At 34.8% G+C, this 25,753-nt stretch overlaps 1 protein-coding gene across 5 annotated transcripts in view; it reads right to left on the reverse strand.

Moving 5' to 3' along the window:
* Positions 1 to 25,753, reverse strand: part of HERC4 (HECT and RLD domain containing E3 ubiquitin protein ligase 4) — a 117,264-nt gene that overhangs the window by 11,908 nt on the left and 79,603 nt on the right. For 4 of the 5 annotated variants that reach the window (XM_033130630.1, XM_033130628.1, XM_033130629.1 and 1 more), the window contains 6 exons: positions 24,995 to 25,018; positions 22,324 to 22,422; positions 20,383 to 20,550; positions 20,028 to 20,171; positions 1,492 to 1,658; positions 787 to 853 (listed from right to left, as the gene is read on the reverse strand). In XM_033130630.1, coding sequence (XP_032986521.1) covers positions 787 to 853; positions 1,492 to 1,658; positions 20,028 to 20,171; positions 20,383 to 20,550; positions 22,324 to 22,422; positions 24,995 to 25,018 — 669 coding nt within the window. The remainder of the gene's footprint in view (positions 1 to 786; positions 854 to 1,491; positions 1,659 to 20,027; positions 20,172 to 20,382; positions 20,551 to 22,323; positions 22,423 to 24,994; positions 25,019 to 25,753) is intronic. The other variant, XM_033130631.1, reaches the window with a different exon arrangement.

Raw genomic sequence — 25,753 nt, forward strand, 5'->3', positions numbered from 1 at the left:
AGGTTTTACCTTTTCCCAAGAGTCTAATTTATAATATTCAAATTGTTCCCTTCTGAAGTGCCTTTTCATAACATAACCTTTACTGGTTTTCTCTTTTTCATTGTCAACTAGTCTACTTTTGCCAGATCCTCATTCGTCAATGACTTTGCGTGTGACTAGATGAGTCATTCAACATCCCTTTCACTGAATTAACCAAATTCTGCATCTTTTATGAGATTTGCAATTTCATTTTCCAAATAATATTCCAATGTATTTGCATTCATATTATGGTATGTCATCCAACATTAAGTAAGACAAAATGGGCAAGGATGAATATTAGTGTGAAGCAGAAAGGGATGTCTGAGTGGGATTTAATCTTTTAAGTGATAAGTTCATTAGTGAATATTATCATGTTATAATAATCTTTGCTTCTCTAAACATTTTTGTAATTGCAGACTCAAAAATGAACACTTAAATAAGGAGGACCCCTGTATTTGTAAAGATCTTCAGCACGTAGGCTCTGAAGTCACCGAGCTGAGTACAAATACTATCTTTGACATGTAATGATTGTTTTCTGTTTTCTTCATCTGTAAAATAAGGGTAATAATACCAATCTCACAGGACTGTTATGAGGATTAAATGAAATAATGCATGTACTAGGACTAGCATACAGTTAATGCTCAATAAATGTTAGCTAAAGGGTTCTTTACGAATTCCATTCATCCAAAGAAAAGAAAACCATAAAGCACAGCTGTTAAATAAAAGGGATGATGAATAATCAGGCTGCCCTATGTGTTCCCATCCTACCGTAAAATTCAGACAAAATGTTTCCTCAATGTCATCTTCTGGATAATCCAGCAACTGCTGCATACTTCTGCAAAACAACATACAGGTTCCTGTGAGGTAAACATTACTGGGTATTTTGACTATTTTGCTTATTAATAAGCATGTATTTTTTATCATTCTTGATTAAAATCCTTTTATTAATTTGTACTTTTATATTTGTTTCAGAATGGTAGATGTACAATGGCAATCTTATAAACAATACTGAAGGAAAATGGAATCACTCTAAGGATTTTACCTCTTCCTCTGAATACAAAGGCCATGTATCCACCCATTTTCAACATTTGTCCTTATTTATATACAATTTTTATTCCATTTTATGTAATAAATACAAAGAAATTTTACATATTCCAGCTAGGAACAAAGGTGGTCAGAAGTAAAAGTCCAAGTAAATCACTCAACTACTTACAGGAAACAAGTTCCTAAATTCATTACCTGATATTGGCAAAGTATTATGAAACCACTAAAAAATTTAGCAAATGGTTTCATACACAGAATTCTTTCAGCAGAAAATTTTGGATCGGAGTAACACAATGGGTTCTCCTTTATTAGAACAGTTTTTATTTTGGAAATTCAACAACAACAACAAAACACAATCATCCCTAAAAGGAAAGTTTTCTATGTATTCCCTATTTCCTAAATTCCACCCTTGCCACTTTTACAACTAACCTCCCAACATCAGGCATTAGTTCTTTCAAATCATCCAAGGATGGCTTCTTTTTCAGCAGTTTCTTATATAAAGCCAAAGGAAAATGGAGGTCCACAATAGTAAAATTATAAATTGCTAATCCACAGATAACACCAATCAAGTGGAACAAATCACTGTCTTCAAATGTCTAAAAATGTAAGGAAGAAAAGTAAAGACTTATTCTCTAAGTCTAAACATTAATTATTTTCTGATTACAAAAACACATACTTGTAGTAGAAAGTTTTGCAGATACAGAAAGAAAAAAGTAACAACAAGGAAAAAGTTCATTCTCATTCCTATCCTCCTGGGATAATATTGCTTTTGGTATTTTTTTGTGCTCTGGCTGAGATCATACTACACATAACTTCACAACTGTCTTTTTCCCTAGAAATATAAACATTTTCCCATCATTAAGCATTAAATTAATAAAAGAAATGATTACTAGAACTTTTTTGATTTAAAAAATTATACATATTCTATATATAGAAATTAAAAGGCACAAAAAAACACTAACAATTTTAAATGTTTTTATGTATTTTCATCTACTGTAAGTTCAGAAATATTAAAACGTTTTCTCGTTTTTCTAATTATAACTTAAGTATTTTCTAATGTCATCAAATATTATTCCAGAACATGGTTTTAATGGCTGCATACTGCAACATATAAAAGCACCATGGTTTGCTAAATTAGCTATTTTACTATAGTTGGACATTTAGATTACTAAAACACTGAAAACAAAGCTTCTTCCACATCCCAAACCCCATCTTTAGAGAAGTACTAATAAAATATATGGTCACAGAAAATTCTGTAAGCTTAGTAAGTTAAAAGAAAAAAAGATTTTTTATTAGATTTGGGGCTCCAGACGTGGTTCATTCATTATCTAGCCTCAGTGTTTTCAAAGTAAAAATAGCATTTATCTCGCATGGTTGTTGTGAGGATTAAATGAAGTAATGTATGCAAAATGTTTTTATCGCAGTTCCTAACGTGCACAGTAAAGGCTCAACAAATGTTAGTTATTTAACTAGCTATGGTAGTAATATTCAAAACAAGATGGGCATCTTTTCTTGCACATATTTTGGTCCATATCTGGAATATTTCCCTAATAGAATTCTGCACTGTAGTTAAGAATTACAAAATCCAAAGATAGTTAAGCATACTGCCAAACTGTTTTCCTCCACACCTATTTCAGTTTATACTGCTATTTATAATCCAGGAAAACACCTATCTTTCCACATTTTTGTCTGTGTATACAAACCATAAACACACAAACACATTTCTGTCTGAGTTCAAAATGACAACTTGTTTTAATATATACTTTTGACAATTAGTGATACTGAAAATTAGGGATTTGTGTGTGCTTGTGAAATGCCTCTTCAGGCATTTGGCGTATTTATCTTTTGGGGTTAGTGTTTTCTTATATATTTGTATTTGAATTCTTCATAATAGGAATATTACCCTGTGTCACATTTGTTACATATATCCTAGTCTGGTACACCCTTTTTAAATTTGGTTTTATTATGGACAAATTTCATATTTTTCCGTGGTCAAATTAATCTTTTTTGTATTGTGCTTAAGTTCAGAAAGTCCTTCTTTAATCGGGTAGACTGCACAATGTGTTACTCTCTCCCTCCTGAAATCCCTCTACAAAAGAATAAAAGTGATATAAACCCACAAGAAAAAAAAATAGGGGAGGGTTTTAATAGCACTAAACAGATGTTAATATTTCAAAATATGAAAAATAAATGGCTATTAACTGATTTGGTAAGCAGAAAAAACGGAAACAGTAGCTTCTAGGAAGAAAGCCAATGAAAAGAAGCTAGTTTGGGCTGCAGGCACAGGAACTGGAAGTACCAGTAAATACCTGTAAAGCCCAGCTAGCTCAGTTGGTAAAGCATAAAACTCTGAAAGTCAGAGGTATTAGAGTGGGGCTGAAAATAGAACATTTGGTGGAAAGTCCTTTGCCTTTCTGGACAGGATGAACCAAAGAGGTTCTGGAATCTGAGAGCGCTGAGGGTCAGGGTGCTGCTTTAAAAACAAAGGGATCAGGGGGTCGGCCGCAGTGGCTCAGGCAGTTAGAGCTCCATGCTCCTAACTCCAAAGGCTGCCGGTTCGATTCACACATGGGCCAGTGGGCCCTCAAACACAAGGTTGCCAGTTCAATTCCTCAACTCCCGCAAGGGATGGTGGGCAGCGCCCCCTGCAAATAAAATTCAACACGGCACTTTGAGCTGAGCTGCCGCTGAGCTCCCAGATGGCTCAGTTGGTTGAAGCGCATCCTCTCACCACAAGGTTGCCGGTTTGACTCCCGCAAGGGATGGTGGGCTGCGCCCCCTGCAATTAGCAATGGCAACTGGACCTGGAGCTGAGCTGCACCCTCCACAACTAATCCTGAAAGGATAACAACTTGAAGCTGAATGGCACTCTCCACAACTAAGATTGAAAGGACAACTTAACTTGGAAAAAAATCCTGAAGTACACACACTGTTCCCCAACAAAGTCCTGTTCCCCATACCCAATAAAATCTTTAAAAAAACAACAACAACAAAGGGATCAAACGAAGGTCTATATAGTGAACAATGAGAATCCTAGCTTCTCTTTACAGTATTTGGAACACTAATAGAACACTGACAGCCAGAACTACAACCCTTCTTTAAAACCCAAAGGGTAAAAAACCTATATATACTGACTTCTACGTTCTGCCTTAAACTCCACCTACTCTATGAATGAGGCCTATAAACCATAAATGTGTGTGCCCATACAAATAAAGTATCTGGGTAGCTTCTGAGCATCACACTTTTAAATGTAAATAAACAGACAAGGATCACAAGAAAAAGACAAAAGAAATAGGAGGTATTGTGCGAAAACAAACAAGAAACTATGTCAAACAAACAAAAAGTGTCCAATATTCACCAAAAATTTATTAGGAATACAAACAAAATAATAAAATATGGCCCATTCATAAGAAAAAAAAATTAACATAAATTGTCCTTGAGAAAGCCCAGACAATGGACTTACTAGATGAAGACTTTAAATCAACTGTCTTAAATATGCTCTAAGAGCTAAAGAAACTATGGAAAAATAACAAAAGATAATTAGGATAACAATGTCTCATCAAATAGAGAATATTCATAAAGAAAGAAAAATTTTGAAAAGTAACCAAATAGAAATTCTGCAAATAGAAATTCTGGAGCTGTAAAGTACAATCACTGAAATGAAAAATTCACGAGAGGGGTACAAAAGGAGATTTGAACAGGCAGAAAAAAAAGAATCAGCACACTTGAAGATAAGTAAACTGAGATTATCCACTTTGAGGAAAAACAGCGGGAAAAAAGAATAAGGAAATATGAACAGAGCAGAGCCTGAGAGACCTGTGAGACACCACCAAGTGTACCATCATATGAATACTAGTCCCAGAAGGACAGGAGAGAAAGAGGCGGGAAAAACATTTGAAGAAACGGATGAAAACTCCCCAAATTGATAAAAGACAAATCTAACACCCAAGAAGCTCAACAAATTCCAAGCATGACAAACTTGAAATCCATGTCCACGCACATTATAATCAGTGTTGAAAGCCAGTTATGAACAGAGCATTGAAAGCAGCCAAAGAGAAAAAAGCAACTCACCACATAGCAGGTGAGATTCATCTTTTCAATGTTAATCTTCTCAATGAGATTAACAACTAATTTCTAATCAGAATCCATGCATTCCAAAAGGCAGTGAGATGACATACTTAAAAAGATGAAACAAACAAACAAAAAAAAACTGCCCTTGAAACAAGACTTTCCCTAGAAAAAATGCTAACCTCCGTCAGGTTGAATGGAAAGAATGCTACACAGTAACTCAAAGCCATAGGAAGAAATAAAAAACTTTGGTAAAGGTAGCTACAAAGGTAAATATAAAACTTAATATAATGCTATTTTATTTTTTATTTGTAACTCCTCTTTTTTCCCTATGTGGTTAAAAGGACAATTGAATAAAATGATTATAAATCTATATTAATGGGCACACAATGTATAAAAAGCTGTAAGTTGTGAAAATAAAATAATGGGGGGAAGACAGAGCTAGCTGTTCCAGGAGCAGTTTCTGTATGCTACTGAAATTAAGTTGGTATTAATTCAAACTAGACTGTTATATATAAATTTAAGATGTTAATTGTAACCTTCAGAGCAACTACTAAGAAAATAGTAGAAATATATACAGAAAGGAAATGAGAAGGGAATCAAAACAATATACTAGAAAAAAAATCAATTAAACACCTAAAAAGGCAGTAAACAGAGGAACTGAAGAATAAAATACCTATCACATATAGGAAAAACATAGCAAAATGGAAGAAGTGCTTCCTCATCAGCAATGACTTTAAATGTAAATTAATGAAATCCTACAATCAATAGGCAGAAACTGGCAGAATGGATTTACAAAAGAAAACAAACCATGATTCAATATATGCTGTCTACAAGCCTCACCTCAGATCCAAAGACACAACTAGATTGTTAAGTAAGTTTGGGAAAAGATATCCCCTGTAAATAACAAAAAGAGAGCTGAGTGGCTATACTAACATCAAACAAAAACAAAAAAAAGGCTTTAAGATATTCTTCTCAAGTGAACACGGAACATTTTCCAGGATAGACGATGTTAGTTCACAATAATTCTCAATAAATTTGTGAAGACTAAGTAGCGATCAAAATGGCGCCGTGAGGGGGGGCCTCTGTAAATCCCCTCCTGGAATTTACAACTAATCAAACAACTATAACTCCACAAAGGACTCCCTGCACAGCAGACAGGCAAGACGAAGAAGCCCACTACTGAATTCACCTAAAGGTGGGCGAATAACGCGAGAGGGGAGAAGGGAAGGGAGAAGTGCGGAGACGGAGCCAAGCAGGCGCAGGATGCAGACCTAGCTCAGTGCTCCGAGCTCGCTGCATACTGGAACTACCGCAGCTGCGGGAGAGGGAAGAACTCGGGCTGCTAGGGTTCCACTTATGGCCCACAGGGCTGAGGGGACAGCATATACCACGGCTGAACCCAACGCTCACGGCAGAGACCTCAGAGCAAAGACTGAGGGAAGAAGGCTGAAAACGGTGGTTTAAGTCCTCACTGCCAAGCAGAGAACGGAAGCCTTAGGCACTGAGACTAGCCGCCCCCTCCCTACCCTCCCAGAGCTCGCACCACCCCCACCCGCCTGGTGCTAGAAGCAGAACAGTAGCAGTGTCAGATCAAAAGAACAGTATATTTGCTGTTCTGAGAACAGTGGACCGCAGACACAGATTCGCAGTCCAACTAGTTCCGGCAAAGGGGAGGGAGTTGTGGAAACTCGACCGGCTGTGGTGGTGGTCGCCGCCATTGCTCTGGGCCACCTCTCACAACTCACCCCGTCCCTGGCCCTATCTATCTGGGCGGATCCCTGCAGGAGTAAACAGAACTGCTGAAATATACGGGCTCTGAATCTGGTGCAGGAAGAGCTTTGGAACCTCAAAAGCTATCCGCATACCCACACGGACACTGCGCCCTGTGACCCAGTCGAACTATTAACAAAGGAGAAGCCCATCTCACAGGGAATCCCCCCATTGTGTTAGAAGCTGGAATAGTGCAGAGAAAACATAGCACTACCATGTGAGAGAGAAAAAAAGGCTGCAGTCAGAGAGAAAATACAACATTCGACTAACAAGTACTGGAAAACAAAAGAAAGACCTCTTCCTATCAACTTGTTGCAGAAGCCACTCCTGTAGATGTCTAGGAAGAGAAATAATACATCAATAATTGCCATGAATAACCAAAGCAACAAGACAGCTCAGAAAGCAAGTGAAAAGTCTCTAAAAAAGGAACTTAAAGATATGGAAATATGTGACTTAAATGACAGAGAATTCAAGACTGCAGTTCTGAAAAAATTCAACAAGATGCAAGAAAACACAGAAAGGCAGTTCAATGAACTCAGAAACACAATCAAAGAACAACATGAGCATTTTACGAAAGAGATTCAAATTTCAAAAAAGAACCAAATAGAATTTCTAGAGATTAAGAACTCAATAGAAGAAATTAAGAATGAAATAGCCAGCTTAGGTAGTAGAGTTGACCTGATGGAGGAAAGAATCAGTGACATAGAAGATGGAAACCTGGAAATTACACAGATGGAAGAAGAAAGAGACTTGAGACTTAAAAGAAATGGAAGAACTCTTTAAGAACTTTCTGACTCCATCAGAAAGAGCAATATAAGAATAATGGCATACCAGAAGGAGAAGAAAGAGAGAAGGGAACAGAGAGTATATTCAAACAAACAGTCGATGAGAACTTCCTAAACCTGTGCAAAGAACTGGATCCTCGAATCCAAGAAGCAAACAGAACATCTAATTACCTCAATCCCAACAGGCCCTCTCCAAGGCACATTGTACTGAAGCTGTCTAAAATCCACGACAAAGAAAGAATCCTCAAGGCAGCCTGGGAAGAGAAGATGGTAACCTAAAAGGAAAGCCCATTAGATTATCATCAGATTTTTCAGCAGAAACTCTACAAGCCAGGAGGGAGTGGAACCAAATTCTCAAACTATTGAAAGAGAGAAATTATGAGGCAAGAATAATATATCCAGCAAAGATATCCCTTAGATATGAAGAAGGAATAAAGACCTTTCCAGACATACAGAAGCTGAGGGAATTTTCTAATACACGACCTGCACTACAAGAAATACTAAAGGAGGCTATTCGACCACCATCAACAGGGACAATTTGTGGCAACCAAAACATAAAAAGGGAGAGAGTAAAGGCCTGAACAGTAATATGGGAATGGAGAACGTAAGTGTGCTGAAGAAAATGGAATACTCTAAATATCAAACTTTCTTTTACATAAACTTAAGGGTAACCACTCAAAAAAATCCAGAACTGAAATATATACTGTAATAAAAGAAACAGAGGGAAACATCATAGAATACCACCACTCAGAAATAATAGACAACAACAAAAAGGCAAAAAAACAACGGAGACACACAGCCTTACCAGAAAACTAAAGATAGAATGACAGGAAATCCTCACATATCAATAATCACCCTAAATGTAAATGGACTGAACTCACCAATAAAAAGGCACAGAGTAGCAGATTGGATCAAAAAACTAAACCCAACCATATGCTGTCTCTAAGAGACACATCTCAGCTACAAGGACAAGCATAGACTCAAAGTGAAAGGGTGGAAATTGACACTCCAAGCAAATGGTATCTAGAGAAAATCAGGTGTACCCATCCTAATATCAGATGAAACAGACCTCAGGGTGAAAAAGGTAACAAGAGACAAAGATGGACACTTCATAATGGTAAAGGGGACTATACAACAAGAAGACATAACAGTCAACAATATTTATGCCCCCAATCAGGGAGCACCGAAATATACCAAGCAACTACTAAAAGAACTAAAGGGAGAAATTGACCAAAACGCAATTATACTAGGGGACTTAAATACATCATTGACAGCTATGGATAGATCATCCAAACAGAAAATAAATAACGAAATAGCAGCCATAAATGACACAGTAGATGAAATGGACATAATTGACATATATAGAGCACTAAATCCTAAAACATCAGACTATACGTTCTTTTCTAGTGTACCTGGAACATTCTCAAGGATAGACCATATATTGGGACATAAAATCAGCCTCAGCAAATTTAAGAAGATTGCAATCATACCAAGGATATTCTCTGATCGCAAGGCTTTGAAATTGGATATCAACTGCAAAAAGAAAGCAGGAAAAAACACAAATACATGGAGATTAAACAACATACTTTTAAAGAACGACCGGGTCAAAGAAGAAATTAGAGGAGAGATCAAAAGATACATAGAAACAAATTACAATGAAAATACATCCTAGCAAAATTTTTGGGATGCAGCGAAAACAGTTTTAAGAGGAAAATTTGTGTCATTACAGGTCTATCTCAAGAAACAAGAAAAATCCATAAATAACCTCATGTTACACCTTAAAGAATTAGAAAAAGAACAAATGAAACCCAAGGTCAGCAGAAGAAAGGAAATAACAAAAATCAGAGCAGAACTAAATGAAATAGAGAACAAAGAGACAACAGAAAAAATTAATGAGACAAAGAGATGATTCTTTGAAAAGATTAACAAAATTGACAAACCCTTGGCTAGACTCACTAAGATAAAAAGAGATAAGACACTAATTAACAAAATCAGAAATGACAAAGGGGAAGTTATCACGGACACCACAGAAATACAAAGGATCATCCAAGAATACTATGAAGGACCATATGCCACAAAATTCAATAATCTAGAAGAAATGGACAAGTTCTTAGAAACATATAGCCTTCCTAGGCTGAACCAAGAAGAACTGGAAAATCTAAACGACTGATCACCAGTAACGAAATTGAATCAGTCATCCAAAACCTTCCCAAAAGCAAAAGTCATGGACCAGATGGCTTCACTAGTGAATTCTACCAAACCTTCAAAGAGGATCTACTACCAATCCTGCTCAAACTCTTCCAAAAAATTGAAGAAGAGACAGTACTCCCTAACTCATTTTATGAGGCCAACATTACCCTAATACCAAAACTTGGTAAGAACAACACAAAAAAAGAAAACTACAGACCAACATCTCTGATGAATACAGATGCAAAAATCCTAAATAAAATTCTAGCAAATCAAACACAACAATGCATTAAAAAGATTATTCATCACGACTAAGTGGGGTTCATCCCCGGGGCACAAGGATGGTTCAACATCCGCAAACCCATCAATGTGATACATCACATAAACAAAATAAAGGACAAAAATCATATGATTATATCAATTGATGCAAAAAAAAAATTTGACAAGATACAACATCCATTTATGATTAAAACACTTAATAAAATAGGTATAGAAGGAAAATACCTTAACATAATAAAGGCCATATATGACAAACCCTCAGCTAATCTCATAATTAATGGTGAAAAACTGAAGCCCTTTGCTCTACGTTCAGGAACACGACAGGACTGTGCCCTATCACCTCTGCTTTTCAACATAGTATTGGAAGTCCTTGCCAGAGCAATCAGGCAAGAGAAAGAAATAAAAGGCATCCACATTGGGAATGAAGAAGTTAAATTGTCACTCTTTGCTGATGACATGATGCTATATATAGAAAACCCTAAAGACTCTACCAAAAAGCTATTAGAAACAATCAACAAATACAGTAAAGTTGCTGGCTACAAAATCAACGTACAAAAGTCCATTGCATTCCTATATACTAACAATGAAATCTCAGAAAAAGAAATACAAAAAACAATTCATTTTGCAATTGCAGCAAAAAGAATAAAATACCTAGGAATAAACTTAACCAAGGATGTGAAAGACCTATATGCTGAAAACTATAAGATATTTTTAAAAGAAATTGAAGACACAAAGAAATGGAAAGACATTCCATGCTCATGGATTGGAAGAATCAACATAGTTAAAATGGCCATATTACACAAAGCAATATATAGATTTCATGCAATCCCCATCAAAATCCCAATGGCGTTTTTTAAAGAAATAGAACAAAAAACCATCAGATTTGTTTGTAACCACAAAAGACCCCGAATAGCTAACGCAATCTTACGAAAAAAGAACAATACTGGAGGTATTGCACTCTCTGACTTTAGCTTGTACTACAGGGCTACAATAATCAAAACAGCATGGTATTGGCAGAAAAACAGACACATAGACCAATGGAATAGAATTGAGAACCCAGAAATAAAACCACATAAATATGGACAGATAATTTTTGACAAAGAAGCAAAAAACATACAATGGAGGAAAGACAGCCTCTTCAATAAATGGTGCTGGGAGAACTGGACAGCCACGTGCAAAAGAATGAAACTGGACTGCTATCTGTCAACATGTACCAAAATTAATTCAAAATGGATCAAAGACTTAAGCATAAGACCTGACACAATAAACTACATAGAAGAAAACATAGGTACTAAACTTATGGATATTGGGTTCAAAGAGCATTTTATGAATTTGACTCAAAAGGCAAGGGAAGTAAAAGCTAAAATAAATGAATGGGACTATATGAAACTTAAAAGCTTCTGAACAGCAAAAGAAACCATCGACAAAATAAAGAGGCAAACAACTGAATGGGAGAAGATGTTTGCAAACAGTGCCTCCAATAAGGGGCTAATATCCAAAATATACAAGGAACTCATGAAACTCAACAACAACAAAACAAAGAACCCAATTGAAAAATGGGCAGAGGACCTGAAGAGACATTTCTCCAAAGAGGACATACAAATGGCAAATAGACATATGAAAAAATGCTCAACATCACTAATCATCAGAGAAATGCAAATAAAAACCACAATGAGATATCACCTCACCCCAGTCAGAATGGCTATCATCAACAATACAAATAGTAACAAGTGTTGGAGAGGCTGTGGAGAAAAAGGAACCCTCATACACTGTTGGTGGGAATGCAGACTGGTGCAGCCGTTATGGAAGGCAGTGTGGAGGTTCCTCAAAAAATTACGAATAGAATTACCATATGACCCAGCAATCCCTCTCCTGGGTATCTACCCAAAAAATCTGAAAACATCTATACATAAAGACATGTGTGCTCCAATGTTCATTGCAGCTTTGTTTACGGTGGCCAAGACATGGAAACAACCAAAATGTCCTTCGATAGATGAATGGATAAAGAAGTTGTGGTATATATACACAATGGAATATTATTCAGTGGTAAGAAAAGATGATATAGGAACATTTGTGACAACATGGATGGATCTTGAGAGTATAATGCTAAGCGAAATAAGTCAGACAGGAAAAGCGGAGAACCATATGATTTCACTGATATGTGGTATATAAACCAAAAACAACAAAAGAACAAGACAAACTAATGAGAAATAAAAACTCATAGACACAGACAATAGTTTATGGTTACCAGAGGGTAAGGGTGGAGGGGGGTGGGAGATGAGGGTAAAAGGGATCAAATATATGGTGATGGAAGGAGAACTGACTCTGGGTGGTGAACACACAATGGGATTTATAGATGATGTAATACAGAATTGTACACCTGAAATCTATGTAATTTTACTAACAATTGTCACCAATAAATTAAAAAAAAAATTTGTAAGGACTAAAATCACACAAAAAACCTAAGACTACAATAAAACTAGAAATCAAAAACAGAAGGAAAATATGGAAAATTCACAAAGATGTGAAAATTAAACAACATACTCAAACAACAAATGGGTCAAAGAGGATAATCACAAGGGAAATCGGAAAATATAAAACTAACTAACTACAGATCAAAAACAGTATTTTGGGAATCTCTGGAGGCAGAGGGCCAACTGTATGTACTGGTCTACACCACTTTACATAAGGGACTTGAGCATCTGTATACTTTGGCACCCACACAGCATCCTGGAACCAATCTTCCTTGGATACTGAGGGACAATTGTAATAAATATTAAAGTGGAGATAAATGAAACAGAGAACAGAATTACAATGCAAAGAAGCAACAAAAGCAAAAGCTGATTCTTTTAAAAGATCAACAAAATTGACAAACCTTTAGCTAGAATGGCCAAGGAGAGAAATGAAGGAGACTCACTTTATTAAAATCAAATTTGAAGTGGAGACATTACTATTGAACTCACATAAATAAAAAGGGTAACACAATACTATGAAAAATTGTATGTCAACAAAATAGATAATCTAAATGAAATAAATCTCTAGAAACAAACTACCAAACTGCTACTAAAAAAACTAGAAAAATCTTAAGACCTATTGTAAGAAAAGAGATTGAATCACTCATCAAAAAACCTTCCAACAAAGAAAAAAAAAAGCTTGAACTTATGTAAAAAAAAAACAAAAACAAAAAACCTTCCAACAAAGAAAAGCCTAGGGACAGATTCTACCAAACATTTAAAGGAGAATTAACACTAATTTTTCTAAAACTCTTCCAAGAAATGGAAGAGGAGGGGAGTTTCTAACCCATTCTATGAGGTCAGCATACCATGATACCAAAGCCAAAGACATCACACACACGAAAAGGAAAAATATAGACAAGTATCCCTTCTAAATAAAGATGGAAAAATGATCAACAGAATACTAGGAAACTGAATCCAGCAACATATTAAAAGAATTACTCACCATGACCAAGTTGACTTTATCCCAGGAATGCAAGGTGGTTCAACCAATGTAATACATCACATGAATGGAATGAAGGAAGGAAACTACATGATCATCTCAATTGATGCAGAAAAAGCATGTGATAAAATTCAATAGTCTTTGATAATATACTCAACAGACTAGGCATAGAAGGAAACTTCTTTAACATGATAAAAGTGAAAGACCCAGTTAACATCCCGCTCAGATCAGGAACAAGAAGGACACATGTATTCACATGTGTATCACTTGTATTCAATAGTGCACTGGAAGTTCTAGGGCAATTAGGTAAGAAAAAGAAATAAAGGTATCCAAATGGGAAAGAAAAAAGCAAAATTAAATCTATTAAATTTGTAGATGACATGATCTTATATACTGAAAATCCTAAGGAATCTACAAAAAACTATTAAGAGCTAATAAATGAATTCAGCCAAGTTGCATGCTACAAGATCAACAAAAATCAGTTGTATTTCTATATACTAGCAATGAACAAACCAAAAGTAAAAGTAATAAACCTGCATATATGATAGAATCAAAAAGTTCAAACTACTTAGACATAAATTTAACCAAGGAGATGCAAAATCTGTACACTGAAAACTACAAAATATTGCTGAAAAAAATTAAAAACCTAAATAAATGGAAAGACATCTCATGTTCATAGACTGGAAGACAATATTGTTAAGAGGGCAATACTTCCCCAAAAATGATCTACAGATTCAACACATTCTCTATCAGAAACTCAATGGCCTTTTTCGCAGAAATGAAAAAGCTAACGAAAAATTCATACAGAATTGCAAGAGACCCTTAATAGTCAAAACAATATTGAATGAGAAGAACAAAGTGGGAAGATCCACACATTCCCATTTCAAAACCTACTACAAACACAGTAAACAAGACGGTGTGGTACTGACAAAAGTCTAGACATATATTCATCACCGAAATAAAACTGAGCGTTCAGAAATAAACCCATAACAATAATTAATTTTCGACCAGGGTGCCAAGACTATTCACTGGGTGAAAGAACAGTCTCTTCCAACAAACAATAGTGGAACAACCAGATATTCACATTGCAAAGAATCAAGTTGAACTCTTATCTCTCACCATAGACAAAAATTACCTCAAAATAAAGGAAAGTCCTAAATATTACAACTAAAACTATAAAACTGTTAGAAGAAACCCCAGGGGTAAATCTTCAAGACCTTAAATTTGTCAATGGTTTCTTAGTTATGATACCAAAAGCGCAAGCAACAAAAGAAAAAATAGACAACTAAGACATCACTAAAATTTAAAACTTTTGTGACTCAACAACAAAAGGACAAATTAAAAAGACATTTTGCTAAGGAAGAATTTAAACAGATGACCAGACATCATTGGTCATTAGTGAAATGCAAATCAAAACCACAACGAGATAGTACTTCACACCCACTATAGTAAGAAATAAATACATAAATAAAATATATGTTTAAAAAACACAGTAATAAAAAAAAGGGAAACAGCAAACGTTGGTGAGGAATGTGGAGAAATTGAAATCCTCATATATTGCTGAATGAAATGTAAAACGGTACAGCCATTGTGGAAAAGTTTGGTGATTCCTCAAAAGTCAAACAGAATTATCACATGAGCCAGCAATTCTACTCCTTGGTATATAACCAAAATAACTGCAAACAGTATATAAACAAAAACTTGTACATGAGTGTTCATAGCAGCAGCATTCACAATATCCTACCAAAAGAAGTAAACAACCCAAACATCCATGAAATAGATAAACGGATAAACAAAATGTGGTGTAGCCATACAATGGAGTATTATTCAGCTGTAAAAAGGAATGAACAGATACATGGTACAACGTGGATGAACCTTGGAAACATTATGCTAAGTGAAAAATGGCAGATACAAAAGGCTATGTTATTGTTTGATTCCAATTACAACAAATATTAAGAACTGACAAATCCACAGATAGCAGAGCAGTTAGTGATTGTCAGGGGCTGGAGGGAGAAGGAAATGGTGAGTAACTGCTTACTGTGTATCAGTTTCCTTTTGAGGTGAGGAAAATGTTCTGGAACTAGACAGTGGTGATGGATGCACAACACTGTGAATGTACCAAATACTGCTAAATTGTACCTTTTAAAATTCCTAAAGTGGTGAATTTTTCCTCATTAAAAAAATTAAAATAAGAAAGAACATCAGCCCTCTGCCTCTCCTTCTCTGAGGAGGTGGTCCATATGTCTGGGGCTGAGCTTTGGGGCAGTGCAGTCACAAGACTGGCTACCTACAGGGTGTACTGAGTAAATACCTTGAAGATGATGACTGAAGTTTCTCACTGGTGATTTAGGTCGCATAAAATGGAAAGGGAGAAAGCTAGAGTAAGCTCTGTGGGGTCTGTATAGAATTAGAGGTATCAGAATGATCTCATGTTTTTCAATACAAGGAATGCCAAAAAAAGTATACCGTATTTCCCCAAAAATAAGACCTAGCCGGACCATCAGCTCTAATGTGTCTTTTGGAGCAAAAATTAATATAACACCCGGTATTATATTATATTACATTATATTATACCCGTTCTTATATCATATTATATAAGACCCAGTATTTATATTATATTGTATTATATTACATTATATAAGACCAGGTCTTATATTAATTTTTGCTCCAAAAGACGCATTAGAGCTGATGATCCAGCTAGGTCTTATTTTCGGGGAAAAACGGCACCTACCCTTTCAAATTCTGCCACACCACTGCAAACTGCCCTAAGAGACCAGTAACAAGAAGGAGACCATAATTCGAGCAGATTGTCTACCTACCTTAGAGGCCATCAGGATTATTCCGCCATGTCCTACATGCCTGTTTATCAACATAGGAAGCTTCAAAACTCACGTTATCCCTAATCCTGCCTCCATGTGGCACTGTATAGGCCCTAAAATCTGACACAACCCTACAACTGTCCTTGCTCCACCAAATCCTTCCACTGTTTGCTATGGCACTCACAATCCAAAGTTGCCCAATCCAAAATGTCTTCTAATTTTCCATCCTCTTTTTCTAAAAGAACAAGGCTTTCTCTTGAGAACACTATTTCCCCTGAAGCTCTCATAAATGTCTGTTTTCTCTTCCAACCACTCATATGATTAGGTCTAGAGGTAGGTTTTCTGGCTCTTCATTCCTGGCTAGACCTCCTTCCATTTGCCTTCCTAAAACTTCCAGCTCCTCTGAAACACATGCCTAACTGACCACATCCCCTGCTACTGTTCCTTGTGCAGTCATCTAAAGATCTTCCACAGTTTCCTCATTCACAGATTTCGGCACTAATCTTAGGTTTTCTTTTCTACCACTACTCTTGCCATGGATTCTGATGATTTTAATATCCAGGCAAAAAAAGATATCCAACACCCTAACCTCTCAGTTCATTGACTTGCTTATTTCCAACAATCTTGTCCTCCATTACATCTCAAACACCCATTCCTATGGTTACATTTTACAATCAACTGCAACCCTCCAAATCTCAAGTACTCCCTATCTGACCACCATTTTTTACTTTGTAACTCATTCTTCCTAATACTCTGACTCACATTACAACTAAACTCCACGAGGAGCTACAATCCATTGATGCCACCATTTTTTTTTTTTTAATTCTCTTTCACCTCACAACCAACTCCTCACACTTTTCTCCTCACGAAGCTTAAATTCCATGATCCAACAAGAGAATCACTTCCTTCCTTCCTTCTTTTTCAACCCCAACCTGGTTAAATTCAACTGTCTGCCTCATCCTTATCTCTACCGAGCAGCGAAATGTTACTAAAAACACAATCAGGTTGACTGCTCTCATTTTAAATTCATGAACATAATAAGTTCCAAATGGGCCTCTAATGCTGCCAGTCTATTCCAATATTTATTTACATGGTCAACTTATTTTCCCACTCCCCAAAGTGATTATTTCACCACCTCTCCTTTCTCTTCAAACCTCCAACACCATTCCTCCTATCATAACCCTCTAATGACCTTGCCATCTTATTTCACTGCAAAGTAAAAATAATTCTAAGAGAATTTTCACAACCTCCCATCCTCAAATCTATCAAGAGATTTGTACTTACATATATAATTGGCTTTCCCTCCTGATATTATGGATATCATAATATGGATCATATGGATCTATGTGTCTAATTACAGTCAATCCTCCACTAGTATACTAAACTCCATTCATTCTTCACAACTTTAGGATCTTGCTCCTGCAGTTGATATTCCCTTCTGTGTACTGATTTCCTACTTTGAATAATTAATCACAACATGTGAACATACTTCAATTTCACATGTAAAATAAAATACCCTTTCTTGATGGAGAAAAAATATGTATAATACACCATTTCTTTATTTCCAAAACTTATTTTAAAATACTTTAAGACTCATAAGAAATTGCACAAATAATACAGAGGGAATATACCCTTCACACAGTTTTCCCCAATAATAACAGCTTAAATAACCATGGTCAAAACCAAGAAACTGACATTAGTATATATACTGCTATCTATGTACTTATATTTATTTTTTAAATAATAAACACAGTATTTCTTTTAAAACAATCAATTACAGGAAGAGGGAGAAAATAAGGCGGAGAGTGTAGAGACAGAAGCTAGACTTCTTTTAGCTATCTTATTTTGCAGACTTGACTTTGGAACTACATAAATGCTTTATATAATCATAAAACTAAGTTAAATTTAAACAAGCAATCCCTAAAAACCAAAACCAAAATGTGTATCCTCCTGCTGGTGTAACAATACAGAGCATAACAATTTCAAGTGATAAATCAAAATACTGTTATTTGACTGTGTATCTCGTGTATCTCTTCTGGGGTATACCCACAGGACAAAAAAAACTACACAACAGTTTTTTGTGTTTTTTTTTAACTATTTTCAGTTATCATAATATTGGTAGAAATGTTGGTTGGTATTGTTAGCCAGTAAATATATAAGTCTAGGACATTTTATCATACCAAGTATAGTAGGCAGCTAAGAAGCTACCAAAGAATATTGAGGTTTTTGTCAAAGGACTTAGGTACCAACTTGAACAGCTCTGCCTCGACAAAGATGGGATAATATGAGCATCAATAAAGATAGTAACTGCAATGGACTGAAAAACATCAAATATGTTTAAATCCATAAACCACACCAAAAAACAACTGTCACCACTGGAGTATGCTATTGAACACATTCATTTTTTTGGAAAATCTAAAAAGAGAAGATCTTTCCCCCTATAAACTGTACTACTAGGGAACTAAATAGTCGATAAGGAGAAGTTTGTAGAAGTATCCAAGCTAATAAAATGGGAGAGTTGGGGCGGGGGACTAGAGTAGTACCATTTTGCAACCCCTAATAAATTAACAAGTCTAGGCACCAATCATCAATGACTGCTAATATCACAAAAATAGAGCCAGCCTCCTGGAAGAATGAATAAATAATACATTCAAGTTTTTAGAACCCATAGTAAATATTCTATTCAAATTTCTTTCAACTCAAGATTTCTACAAACTGAACCATTCATTACACTTATACTCTCTATATCAGGGATCAGCAAACATTTTCTATAAAGGGACAAATGGCAAATATTTTAGGCTTTGTTGGCCATAGGGTCTCTGTCTTAACTCTGCCTCTACCAGTTGTAGCTAGAAAGCAGCCATGGACAATCAGTAAATTAGTGGGCATGATTTTGTTTACAAAAACATGTGCTAGGAAGAATTTAGCTCATGGACTGTAGTTTGCCCAAAGTGTTAAAGGTAGAAAAATCAATAACCCATAATAATAAACTAATTTTTCCTAGATGAAAAGTTAATCTGGTAAGTATTACAATCCTCAAATCTAAATTAGCAGAAGCGATGGTCAACATCATTTTCAGGCTGACCATTCCTTACTTTAATTTGCTAATTTGAAATGTGTGCTAAGCATCAATGTGTTTTTATGACTCAGTCTAAAGTTAATGACTTTTCACTTCATGGACTGTGTAGATGCCTGACCACTGTACTGTACACCTGAAGGTGAAGCTGAGTAATATCGAATGTCAACTATAATTAAATATATATATAGTCAGGGGATGTGGAGTACAGCATAGGAAATATAGTCAGTGGTACAGTAACAGCTATATACGATGTCAGAGGGGTAACAGATTGGGAAGGTTATCACTGTGAGGGGGGTAAATGTTTAACTATTATATTGCTTTGTACACCTAAAACTAATTTTTAAAAAGTAAAAATAAATAAATAAAATGATTTTTTTTCAAAGTGAAATAAAACAGAGTTCTGAATCAAATATGTTAGGAATTCAGTAACAACTCTGATTTACTGAATAAACTTGATACATATAGGTATACATACATAGGTATATACATATAAGTAATTTAGATGGTTGGGCTTTTTACCTTATCAGAAAACCAAATGAGCCTGGAATCTTCATAATACCTAAACATGCCATATTTAGGGTCCAGTAATTCCCTCATGATGAGCAAGAAAAATTCTTTACGTACTCCTCCTGCATCAACAGCATCTTCTCCAACAAAAATAACCTAAAATAGCATAATGCAAACACTGAACATAAAGAAATGAAGAACCTATAACGTTATTCATTATGAATCAATGTTCAGCAACTGATAGTTTAAATTTTTGTAAAAATATGATTTTGTTAATTTTCAAAGTACACTAAATACAAACAGGAAAACTTTAAATATTTTTTTAAAAATAAAAGTCCCAATTCTACAACAGAAAATGTCAAATTACCTTGAGCGGTTTTTTGTAGTCTACATTCTTTGTTTTCCTAAGGACTTCCATTGTATCTCCTACAATGTTTTCTCTACGAACCACTAGAATTAAACAGGGATTCACAGACTCAATCACTGGGAGAAAAAGAGAGGAGACATTCTGTCTGTGGGCCTGGTCAATAGCCATCTAGAAAACAAAAGATGAAAATTTTAATAGCAATGCAACAAAGAAGCTACTGTGACTAAATAAGCCAACCTCTATCTATTAATTAGATATCCTATAATCTCTATAATAATTCCTATACTACTAAATTCATATAGCATCTATCACTGTATCTAGTACAGTATAAATACAGTATAAGCTGTATTTTAAGCATAGAGTATCCTTTTGCATTTTTTATATTAATGTGTAACTAAACATACCATGAAGCTAAGTAAGCATGAAACTATATAATGCTGATAAATTGGAATACTGACAAACTGTTTCTCAAAAAATAACTCGGATGGAGAGGAAAGAAAGAAAACAGCATTAAAATAAAGCACTACAGAGAATAAGGAACAGCCTGGTATTATAGAAATTCATTTAGAAGAGTAATCACCATTACGTGCTCACAAAGCAAGCACTGGGCTTTTATCATTTGTTCTTTTCCTATGGTTTTCCCTGAGTTCTTGTTCTAAAATGGAATATCCTATATTAAATGCACCAAGTGATTAATTTACTCTTTTAACAAAGGCTACCAAAAAACTGGTTTACTAGCTGCTGTTAATATAGAACCTTACAAAAGTATTTACTTCTTCTGTTGATAAAAATGGAAATAAATACATCTCTAAAATTCCCACTAGTATCTATTATTTAAATATCTGGAGGGATTTAGAATACCAAACGCATTTATTTTAAAAGAATGAAAACAGTTATCAACATGGGGCAGGGGATGATTTTTTAAAGCAATTTCTGAGTGCCAAAGGTCTCTTCTCCATCCTTTTCTTAGTCCTCAGTTTCTACAGTTATTCTGCACCACAGAAAGAAACTCATAAACTTTTATGTTTATAGGTTAAAATGATAAACCTACTTAGTCCTTCAAAGTCATAATGTAAAGTAGTTTTAAAAATCCTCATTATAAATGAAATAATGTTTAACATAAAACATAGGGAGTGTGGAGAGAAAGAAGAGGGAGAAGGAGGAGACAACCAACCTCAGGAAAATATTCGGTTGGTGCAAAAGTAATTGCGGTTTAGGGGCGGACGGAAGGCTCAATTGGTTAGAGCAAGAGTTCTCAACAAGGTTGCCAATTACCGCATGGGACGATGGGCTGTGCCCCCTGCAACTAAGATCGAAGGACAACAACTTGGAGCTGATGGGCCCTGGGGAAACACACTGTTCCCCAATAAAATTAAAAAACAAAAAGTAATTGCGGTTTAAAAGGTTAAAAATAACTGCAAAAACCGCAATTACTTTTGCACCAACCTAATACTTTGTTTTTTTACTAAAACTTTCAAGGAAATTTCATAATCCTCTTAACAAGTGACCAAATGCCTCCTACTTTAACATCATTTCACCTCTAGTCATTTCCATCTTTTCACCAAGTATATAAAGAGGGAATACATAATGAAGCAAGATTTGAAACAAACCAACATTTTATCAAGTAAATTAGTAATGTTTATAAAGATTACATATTTCTGTAAGGAAAGAGGCTTATATCATTTTTTAGATATAAAATGATTCAAGGCTAAATTATTCTATTTTCATTTAAATATATATAAGTAGCCCTCATAAGAATTCACATGCAACAGTGCTATTTCTAGGTACCAAAGTTACTTTGCAAAAAACAATCACACAAGTACAAAATGTCCCCAAAGGTTATTGATTATAAGCAAGTTTCAAATTTACTTTTTAAAAACATAACAGAAACAATCCAGAAAAATCACTCTTAAATCACATTGGTATTATACAATAATTTACCTGCATCTGTAAAACTGCATCTGTTTGTAACAGAGTAGTTTTTGCTTGGGCGTCAAATACAAATGGATATGTGCAGATTGTAACAGGGATATCTGCCAACTGGAATTAAAAAATTCACTTATTAGTACAAATTGGTTTGTGATTATATTTCTTGTAGTAGGTACTGTCACTTCTTGAAAAATTGGTAACATTCTTGATTTATTCATGATGTGCCATTCAGGAATTATAAATAAAACGTTGCTTATGTCCAAATACAGGCATACCTCGAATGTATTGTGGGTTCAGTTCCAGACTACTGAAATAAAGTGAATATTGCAATAAAGCAAGTCATAATCTTTCTGTTAAAGGGTCTTGCCTTCAATTTGTAAAAAAAAAAAAAAAAAAAACCAACAACAGTGAAGCACACTAAAACGAGGTATGCCTGCATAGAATTTTTACTGATAATTAGATGAGGCATTGGAATAACCCAATTCCAAATTTTAGGAGGAAATTATATAGTACTTGAGAGTCCACTACATGGTAAATTACAAATATCTTTTGCTTTATATATTAACTCCAAGTTTCAGTGAAGTAGACTGCAAATCTATTCTAAAACTGGGAACCTCCAAGTTAAATACAGTACTCAGATCTCATATGTTAGGGCTTCTCTAGCAGCAGAGGCCAATGATAAGCAATCTTTTTCATTCAACAGATATTTACTGCATGTCATTAGGGTACCAACACCATTAACCCAACTTTCTGTTCATTCAACATACAAAATAAGTACCAATAGTATTATTATGCTCCGTCAACCTTTAAAGTTGGGAGAACTGATCTAGTATTACATGCATTATGTATTAGTCACCTTATAATTATTTATCCTAGCAGGTAATGCAGTGATTGAGTACTGTTTTAACGGAGCAGAGAAATACAAAGAGCTATGAATTGCCAGTCACAGATTCTTGCAGTTGAAGGAGATGTATTCCTACCATCTACCCAACAAGGCAGTAATTTTGTGCCAGCCCTGACACAGAACCCATTATAAGGTTTTCCTTCAAAACTTAATACACGATGAAACAACCCATTTCTTAAGTGCTTAGAAAGTTCTTTATATTAAATGTGAACCTGCATTTCTATATATCACTATGCATCACTCTGTTTTGTATTTCAATTTTCATTTTGCCTCTGCAGGGAAGCATATATGGATTAAATATTTCAAGTCCTCACACTCTTTCTCTAAGTTGTCTGTTTTCCACACTAAACACTCCCAGTTTTCCCAGCCATTCTGAAAAAAAAAATATGGTTTCCAGTTCTCCATCCTAATTGTCTTCTTTTAAATGTATTTCAGTTTGTCTAACTCTCTCTTAACTATGGCCACCAAAACCAAAGTAATCCAGTAGTCCCCAATCAGTACAGAATACAATGAGACTATCAACTCTTTGTTTTCAACATATAAGACAACTTGCTGAGTTATATTAACCTTACAGTAAATTATCATTCTTCATTATTTTTCATGACAGTTTTTACCTCCATCCTATATTTGTGTCACTAACCAGCTATTAATGGTAGAAAGTCATTTTACTACTCTGAAACGCTAAAAGATTGAGAAGATTTCTAAGTCCCCTTTGATTCAAAAACTCTTATTTCATAATTTTTTACGCTACTTCTATTTTAGGATGGGAAAACACATAATCTTAGGGGCCTATAATTTAAAGCTAATTCCAAATGCTTCATTGGTTCAAGTGCTAGAAAAAAAGCAAGTCAACACAACAAAATCTAGTCTATCACAGAAGTGTAAAAGAATTACTACAACATTCCCAATTGTTAAAAAGGTGGTTTAGGATTGCTGATTATGTAAACCAAAGTGCTAGAACTATATATATTAAGACAGTACATTAGACAAAGTGAAGAAGATAATCATACTAAACGAGTTTGCTTCATTTTATAACCATTGAGTAATGATTATTAGTTTAAAAATTGAAGATCATTTACTTCTCTAATATAAAATATTTCTGGCTTATTGCATAGGCATTTGTCAATTTTAAAAGTTTACTTTTTTATATTCTGAGAACACACTGTATTTTATGCTGGAAGATTTTTAGGAGCAAATACTGTTGAAAGGTATCATACAGGTGTAATATTAAATTAAAACAGGTTTCAATTTTCTTAAGAAAATTAACCTGAAATGTTATACAGGACAATTTCTATGCATTCATTTTTATAAATAATCATATGCATATATGTATAATACTGGGGGTGCCAAAAAAATGTACACAAGTGGACACTTTGGTCAGCGTTGCTCAAGCAGTAGTTTGCCATAATCAGAAGTGTCTGGACACTGATTGATGGTAACCACTTTGAGCAGCTCTTGTAATTGCAGAAGGCAAACGTGACTTGTACTCATCTTTTGTTATTGGTATATACTGAGTATTACAATTTTAATAGTTTTCCTTTCTTAAAAAGTGTATACATTTTTTTGGCAATTTCTGTATATATGTTTTAAAGCCACAAATTCATTTTTATAAATAATCATATAAATATATAGATATATCTGTATATAGATAGATATATAGATAGATAGATAGATAAGTTTTAAAGTCACACAAATGAGGAACCTTTGGCTCTCCTATCACTTAAGACAAAATAAAGTATATATTACTCTGGACATGAGACTTTATTACACCAAACTTACCTCAGTTAATCCATGGTTGACATCCTAAGACAGCAGTGCAGAATGTAACAATAATATGGAAAGAGCAATGTTAGTGTTCAAATTTAACTATTTCTATTCAAAGTAGCATTTCATATATTTTTGCTACAGCAGAATATTGAATTAATGAAGTAGAACAAAATATATATACAAAACTTACCCTTTCCACATGCACCTTATATATTTATATCTATAAATGTGAGAACTTTGTTTCAGGTACCTTGTGATCATAAAATAATTGAGGCCTCAACATAATGAAATTTGGCTTTTGCAACTAAGCACCCCATTTGCAGAATTTAGGTAGAATAGGGAAACTAATCCTAGCCTAACTCTGTCTTAAAGAAATAATTTTATGGCTCAGTTTCTCTACCTGGCAAATGGAGAAAATATTCCTCAATTTTTAACACTTGGTTAACCTCTACAAAATGTTTGAAAAGTTTTTAATAGTTTAAAATGCTATGAACTTCATGAAAACATGTAAAGGGAAAAAGGGTAAAAACGGAAAGGAAAATGGAAGGCAATGAGATGAAAAGTTAGAAGCCTCAGCAGTACAAAAGGATATTATAAGGAAAGCAAAAAATTTCACAGAATTAGTTGTTAATGGTTAGGGACCAAGACAGTGTATACCTGATGGAACCTTAAAATCCTAACTGGGAAAGAAAGTAAATAGAGAAAAAAATCTCAACAGATTGTGGCACAAAGACAAATATAATAAAGGTAAAATAATTTCCTTACAATATT

The sequence above is a fragment of the Rhinolophus ferrumequinum genome, chromosome 16 (genome assembly GCF_004115265.2).
Source record: "Rhinolophus ferrumequinum isolate MPI-CBG mRhiFer1 chromosome 16, mRhiFer1_v1.p, whole genome shotgun sequence".
Taxonomy (NCBI): domain Eukaryota; kingdom Metazoa; phylum Chordata; class Mammalia; order Chiroptera; family Rhinolophidae; genus Rhinolophus; species Rhinolophus ferrumequinum.